The sequence below is a fragment of the Pteropus vampyrus genome, unplaced genomic scaffold, assembly GCF_000151845.1.
Source record: "Pteropus vampyrus isolate Shadow unplaced genomic scaffold, Pvam_2.0 Scaffold38, whole genome shotgun sequence".
NCBI classification, from domain to species: Eukaryota; Metazoa; Chordata; class Mammalia; order Chiroptera; family Pteropodidae; genus Pteropus; species Pteropus vampyrus.
In genome coordinates this window covers 2,950,571-2,958,462 of record NW_011888819.1, presented here as the reverse complement: position 1 = coordinate 2,958,462, position 7,892 = coordinate 2,950,571, and the positions used below count along the sequence as shown (strand labels likewise).

Here is a 7,892-nt window from a genome sequence, read left to right as displayed (position 1 = left end):
TAAAGCGTTTGAACAAATTCACTCCAGAGCTAATATAATGGCAGGGCTAGGCTTTAAAAATGGGCCTCCTGACTCTTATATACTGTCCTTTACTCTGGCTTTTACCAGCCATGTAAAATTGGGTAAGTCCTAAACATTCACAGTTCCCATTCACTCACTTGTGAAACAAAAGCTTAGACTTGATCATTTCTAGGGTGACTTGCACCTTTGAAAAAAATAAAAATGCAGATTATAATTGAATTTGTAGGCTTGTGACCTAGATGGCCCCACACGATTAGATGAATAATGATTATGTCACTAGCAAATAGGATCAGCAATACATATTTTAATTCAGAATAAATTCTAAAGCCATACAATTTTTTTTATCACATCGAAGATAGTTTTTTTTATATTAACATGGTTTGTAATTGTTTTAATAAAACTTTCCTGTTAACACGGTTTACCTATTACTCTCCAGTTAAAGATAACACAGGACATCAGGACTACAGGTGTGCTTGGCCAGCGCACTCAGCATAAAAGTGGTCTGGTGAAGAAGAAAAACAACAGTGCATCCAGCAGACTCTTTAGCTGGCTCAGCCATCCTTGCCGATAGCATAATATTTTATGCCAGAAATTGGGACCTTATAAACTTAAATGTTCAAAGCAAAAGTATAATCAAGGACCATGAGAAGAAGCAAGAAATAGATACTATTCTTTATAGAGCACCTTTAAACTGGGATAGTTAAAACAGAATTGTTGTCTATACCATGGCAATTAACTCAAATTTTGCAACGAGAGATGTTTTCTCAGGAAAAATATAGCCCCATGAGAATTCGTTAAAAAAAAAAGTAGTTAGGAAGGAAACAAGCCCTCCTTTCCTAAATTATGTTTCAAGAAAGATGCAAATACTGCTAAAACGAGAGGGCACTGACTTTTTTTTTCAGTTTTCATACTGCGAGACTTTGACATCACAGCCACCAGTTTACCGGCTTTCAGAGGCGCCGTGAAGTTTCCACTTGGCAGCCAGAGCTTTTGCCTCCTCTCCCCTCCTTCTCATATTTATAATGTGTCACCGGAGCTCTGCGAAGCCCCCTCCCACAGACAGCCTATGACGTAACGTGAGTCTTCCTTTATCAACTTTGCAACAGTCTAAAGCTTCGTTCAGTCCATGCTCAAGCAATTGCTTTATCACATTACCTTTTTTTATTGAAGGTACCGATAATCTTGGTACAACTGGAGTTGTCTCCTCCACAGACTCCACACTTGTCATACTGCAGCTTTGAGCCAATGATGCCATCACAGCCAGTCCGCACACACTTCCCCCGGACGCAGACGGAATTACTGTACGGCCTACATTCGGTTCCATCGGTCACCTGAATATGAGAAACACATCAGTGGTGGGAAATAATCGTGCCCAGGCACTTAATTTCTTAGTTAAAAAAGCAAGTTCTAATTTGTGAGTTTTGAGTTTGATTGGAATAGATAGTACATTGAAAAATAAACAAAGAACAAAAAAACCCCTATAGTTTCCAAGAGTATCTAACTGAAGAATCCTTGACATAGCGGCAGAAATAAGATCTGGGACAAATCTGGGTTATGCACTTTCTCTCTTGAGCTTAATTCCGAATGTGTTTGGAGGACCCAAGTACTCATCTCCATTTCTGTATGTGTAACATGTCCCCATTGGATAGTCTCGCTTTTTTACACTGATAGAAGCATTCTTCTCACTCAGCGTGTGGCAGAACGAGAGCAGGCTCAAGAGCACAGAGATATTTCTTTGTTGCATAACTGTTATTATAGCAATAAATCTGAAAATCTACACCTGACATTCAAAACCTCGTAATGGTCGAAAAGCCCTCCCTATTGCGTCAAACTGTCAGATGCTGAAATCAAGACAGGTTAGTGTAGGAAAAAGAGTCTGGAGAAGTTAGGGAGAAGTATTTAGTGGAAAAAACTAAATATGTTTAGATAAAAGGATTATTATGTACTTATGAAGCTAGTTATAAAATAATATATATGGATTATTTGTGGTTTGTGCATATGAGTGTATATAACATGTCATATATACAAAGAGACATATTTTATATTTGCATGTATGCAAAATTCTTCATATATGTGTGTATGTATGTGTATGTGTGTGTAAATTGAAGTAGGGTACACTTCGACAGGTTAATAGCGTGCCAGATAGTTATATTCCCAGGTGATGTTTCTGTTTCTATTTCTCTGTAATATTTAAAATAAAATGTATTATTTTGTAATAAAAATAAATTATTTAAAAAATTATATTAGTTGGACAGTAATTTAGTTTTCAATAATGTTATAAATATCTGTAGGCCAGTTACAGAGATGGTTTAAAATGTAGCACCTGTTTGCAAATTAGGTAAACAGTATTTTAAATTGCTGCATGACATTAACTGTGAGAAATAAAACCACAATAATTTAAAAAATATTTTGTGAAAAATAAGGCATAATTTCACACACATATAACGTATACAGCTAGAGAGACATTGATTCATACTAAGGGTGCAAGGTATTTAAAAGTCTAGGTCAAAGATGATGATCGCGAAGTCTATCTTCATGAGTCACCAAAGGAATTCTTGACTAAATGATAGAAAAATAGAAAGATTTTTTGCTTTACAGTCCCCTTTATAGATGTGCCTAGGAAATACTAGCTGTTTTTATGGCTATTTTGAAGTTAAGATCACACTTCGCCTTCCTTGACAGAGAGGGAGATCATACTTTAAAAAATAGTTTTTAAAACCTTTGTTCTGTTCACAAAAGAATTTTATGCATTCTATTTATTTTATTAATGTTTGAAAATATAGTAATTATAGAGATGAAAATATAACCCTTCAAAATTGAGCCATCCCCCCAAATAATGACTGTTTACATTGAGTATCTGCAGACTCCATTCCACCAAATGCTTTCCACCGAGGACGCCTACTGCTTCTGGACAGTAGGTGAGCAGTTACCTTTGGAGAAAACACCACGTAGTAGCCGGTGCCCTTAGCTCTGCAGGTCAGTTTGCACACGTCCCCCGGTAGGACGCCGGCATATTTGGGAACCCATTCCACAAATGTCTTGACTCCTTTCGCGTCAGACTGATATCCATTTTTGGCCTCACATTGCTCGTGACGAAAAGATTTACCTAAGAACGAACACGTCACATTATTACTCTACTGTTCTACAACTTACATAAATTCTTGTGCATTTAAATAATTATTTTTAAGAAGATGTTAACTTTCTTTCAGAGCCTCTCTACACACGAGTGTTGAAAGATTTTATCTCTACACAGAGTTGAAAATAGCAGTTATTTTCTTTCGACTCCTTGAATACTAAATTATTTATGGTAATAATTTAAATCCACTCATGTATTTGTTACTGATTTGCATGCTGGCGGAACCGTGCGGTTCCGGATTGATAGGCTAGTTCTCTAGCCTCTCCTATTTATTACTGCTGGAATGCAAATTACACGGGATGTGTGGTGGTTGCTGACCCCTGGGAGCAGCGTACCGTTGGCCGGACAGGGCGCGACACTGCAAGACCGGTAGATGGCCCTCTTTCCCGTGCAGTAGCGGCCACTGTTTCTGGGTGCTGGGTTATTGCAGTGTCGATAAGCGAACTGCACTCCTCCCCCACAGGAGCGGGAACACTGGCCCCAGGACCCCCAGGACCCCCAGTTGCCGTGACTTGATGTCTGAAATAGAAAATAAAAGATATTTTAACTTAGAAGGGAGGAAAACATTCAAAATGTGCATTAGGAAATCACTTGCATTCAATGACAGCAGAAACTCCATCCCAGGTAGAGTTGAGTTTAACATGGTCAAAGGTATTGAATGGTCTGTAATTACAATGTGTTTCCAGGTCTAGGCAATTTGTCTCTTCTGCTTCCCACGCCCCATCCCCTCACTGAGGTTCTGAGCGCTTCACCTTAAGGACGTAGCGCTCTGCAAGAGTTACCTTCTGGTGTCTCTGGGCCACTTCGAATTCTCTTCTGATATTGTACATTTCTGTTAATAAGCACTGAACCATAGTTAATGTTTTGTCTACTCTGATCTTACATCTTTAACAAAATGTATGACGCTGAAGGTTTTGCATGGCACTGGACATTAGTGGATCGTGCTTGGATCTTTTCTCCCTCCTTAGCCCTGAGGATCTACAGTGCCTTTGTTGACATCATACATCCTGCCTGTGACAGACTCTCTGCCACATGCATAAACCTATTCGACCTGGGTTTGGCTTGACATCTAATTAGATAAGAGTGTCACTTCCCTATCCGGCCCCCCCCCCCCGAGAGGAAATGTGACAGATACTTAGGTACACCCAGGCCACGTGCACACTGCAGGAAGCGAGGAGCCCTGAGGTGGTACCCCAGGTTTATTACTCCAGAAACACTGCAACAGGAAGCTGAGAGACTCCAAAAGGAAGGATGCTGTAGACTCCGTTGCTGAGGGAATGCCTGAAGGAGGTCTGACTGCCTGTGTCGGGTGTCTGAGAAGGCTTGGCTGTGTGACAGTCTCGAAAGACAGAAGAAACAAGTGTATGGCAACACTTTTCTAGGGACTTTGGAAATCTCGTGAGAGTGAATGGATGCTTTGCTTGGGCCTTAACATTGAGGTGACAGTCGCTGACCTGAGAGTGGACTATATGGGGAGGGCGGAGATGTTTCCTTGGAGCAGGCGTAGGTTACTGGAGCTTCTAAAGTTAGAGGAACTTGCTGTGAGGGGGAAAACATGACTGTTTTGGAGCTTTCCCAGTATGCATGAGGACCATGTGTCAGTTCTACTGCTATTTACTCACTGAATTTAAATAAATGTATTCTGGTAACCTTAGTAAGAGAAGTTCGAAAATAAAGTTCCAAAAAGTGAGCCCTACTCGGGGTCTCAAGGAGACAGAATCTGAGCACCTACGATCTCCATGTCCTCGACTCCTGACGACTGGGAATGACTCCTGTGCTGAAAGGAGGGAGCCGTAAAAAGATCTCCCAAGAAAAAATATTTTAACTAGGAAATAAAGCCTTTTGGTGACAGTCCCCACACATGTCACAGGAATGTACTTCAGGTCTTGGGTTTCCAGGCATTGCGTGACAAGGAAATCACTTACTGAATAATATTTTTTCTTGGTTTTGTCCACACACTTGCCCTGCAGGCAAATCCTCCCTTTCCCACATGGTGTCCCTTCCACAGCTGGCAGCTTCTTGGTGAGACACACCATCTGGCCCTGGCGCACCACAGCACACCACAGGCGGGCGCAGACGTCCATGCCAGGACACACCGAGTACTCAGGCCCGAATGTCAGGTTGCACTGCTGGGTGGCATCATAGGTCTGTCCTGGGAGTTCTTCAGGGCCCAGGATCTGTTTGCGAGGTAGGTCTAGCAAACAGTTACCTAAAAGAAAAAACAAGGTTGATCACTGTTCTGTGTTTAGACTTCAAACCGCTGAAATCATGGATCTAAAAATGAAAGACTCCAGCTGGTGTCGAAGCCTGCGGCACCCACAGGTGCCAGTGCGAAGCTCGGGGGAGGGGCTCTGTGGGTGACGAGGCTGGGTGCCTCCTTGTGCTCACCAATACCCAACTTCCTCCAGGATTTTCAGCGCGTGGTGGGCTCTGGGTTATCTATAATAATGGCACTGGTACGAGTAAATAAAAATGTTTTATAACGATTAGTTGTAAAAATAGCCATTGTGCTGAGAGACTAAAAAAAAAAAAAAAAATTGAGACAGACCTAGAGGAAATAAGATAATGGACATAACAACAACGACAAATAATAATAATAATATTTACAACATTGACAGAGTTTGTCCTTGGTGCTCTATTTATATATATCTCACTCTCCATTTCCAACTTGCCTCTTCTTCATGTGCCTGCCATGTCCCCTTTCTATTAATTCCATGAATAATAAACAAGGTGACACCTCATTCATTCTTGCACTCACTCAAAACAATGATAACTTGGTATTATGCCTGCTATATCTGGTTAGCACCTACGATGTCCTCACAAAATTACTAGATATTGGGAAAACAGAACAATGACCTTGACCCACCCTTAATTTAAGTTCTTCCTATAAAGTGAAGGAAAGAAACTAAATAAAGTATTTCTCTCAGACTGATAAGAATTTTAATAAAGAGCTTTTAAGAGTCACCGAATAAAGGAGCAATGCGAGAAGAAAATAAATAATCTTTGGTAATCTGGGCCACGGCCCATCTCTGTAGTCCTCCTTTCTCTTTCCTTTGTGTCAGTTACATAATGCAATGAGTATTTGCTGGGTATTTGGAATGTGTCTGCCACCAGCACGTTGATGCTCTCATTGCAGGGTGGAATGGGGAGTGTGTAGGGATGTGGGAATCAACAGAAGCCGGCACCCACATGGATGATGCCAATTCAGAAGCTTAAACGTGCCTCACCTCCCCGTAAAAACCTTCCTTAAGGATACCTGCTCAGTGAGTTAAGGTCGTAAATTTTCAGTTTCTGTGTGTTTTTACTCGATTTTAGGATTTACCTACTGATTATTAATAGTGTTTAAATAACAAATATTTGTTACACATTTGTGCTATTCTCAGTTCTTTAAATGTACTGGCTTATTACATCCTCACAAGAACGCCACAAAGCAGATCCGATTGTTTTCTTAATTTTACAGGAAACTGAAACACAGGAAACTGAGGAACATAAAGAGACATCGTTAACCCAAGGTCACAAAGCTATTAGGTTTTGTGCTCAGAGCCTGCCCTCCTCATCATATACCATCTCGACTCTGCTAGCATGTGGGTAGATTTCTTGTTTTTTTTTTTTTTTTGCTGAAAGGCAAGTGTCTGTAGTGATCCTTTAAATGGTGGATATCGTGCCAAATAGTAGAAACACCTGGTCTCAAGTCTAATTCTGGCAAAACACTAAATAGCTGAGTGTTCTTGGCCAAGTTTGTTAACCTCTCCCTAATTTATTTTCAAGCTCTGTGAATGTTTCTTTTCTCACTGTGATGCTGTAAGAGTAAGATTACCTAACAAAGATATGAGGCGACCAGAAAAATATGAAACAAAGACAGTTACTACTACGCCCAACGTAGTTAACAATGATGCAAATGTCTTTACAATTACTACATTCAAGTTTTCTTCAAAGTGAATACCTTAGAATTTGTCAATCTGTGATGAAGGCATTATATGAAAATGAATAAAGAGCAAAGTTCCTATTTAAATTCTGAGCCAGAACGTTTGAAGAGGTAAAGCTTCTTAAGGCAAGCCAGAAAAAGCATTAAAAATAAGTATCCAGCCAAAGAGAACTTTGTTAAAAGAAACATCAAGTTAAAAGAAAAACATCAACATCAAGTCAATAGCAAAGAATGATAGTAAAACCTCACTAAGCTTTGTTTGGAAGACAGAGTAAGATTAGGCAATTCAGAACCCCATAAAAAAGAGCATCATGTAAACAAGGGAACACTCAACGGACTGCTGATGTTAGAAGACTGTCAAGGAATCTCCGAGACACCGAGAATGCTTTCCAATTCTTCAGAAGTGCTCTTTTAAGAAAACTTTTTTTATTCTACTAAAAAGCACAGATCATAAGACTGGGGAACTAAATATTAGCTGGGAAGTCTTTCCACGTGTGGGTGCTTGTGGAATGGGTATACCTGGTTAATCTCCAGCCACAAGTCACCATCTCTCTCCATGGATGCGTAACCACCAACATCCTTTCTACCTTAATAGTAGATGATGAGGGAAAAGAAATGTATAACACAAATGATTTGAAATCAGCTTATGAAAAGGGAGACTTCAAGAGGTGGCATCTCTTTATGCAACTTAATACCACAGTATGTTTTAAAAAAGAGTAACACATTTGCTTTGCTATTAAAAATATGATATTCCGGTTGTATGGTTTTCCCTCAGAAGTCACCTGGAGATGACCTTTTCCTTTATTTTAA

General features: G+C 40.1%; 1 protein-coding gene across 3 annotated transcripts in view; it reads right to left on the bottom strand.

Annotated features, from left to right (window-relative positions):
* Positions 1–7,892, bottom strand: part of ADAMTS5 (ADAM metallopeptidase with thrombospondin type 1 motif 5) — a 41,496-nt gene that overhangs the window by 3,847 nt on the left and 29,757 nt on the right. For all 3 annotated transcript variants that reach the window (XM_011358206.2, XM_011358207.2, XM_023529516.1), the window contains 4 exons: positions 5,083–5,366; positions 3,493–3,676; positions 2,952–3,127; positions 1,177–1,352 (listed from right to left, as the gene is read on the bottom strand). In XM_011358206.2, coding sequence (XP_011356508.1) covers positions 1,177–1,352; positions 2,952–3,127; positions 3,493–3,676; positions 5,083–5,366 — 820 coding nt within the window. The remainder of the gene's footprint in view (positions 1–1,176; positions 1,353–2,951; positions 3,128–3,492; positions 3,677–5,082; positions 5,367–7,892) is intronic.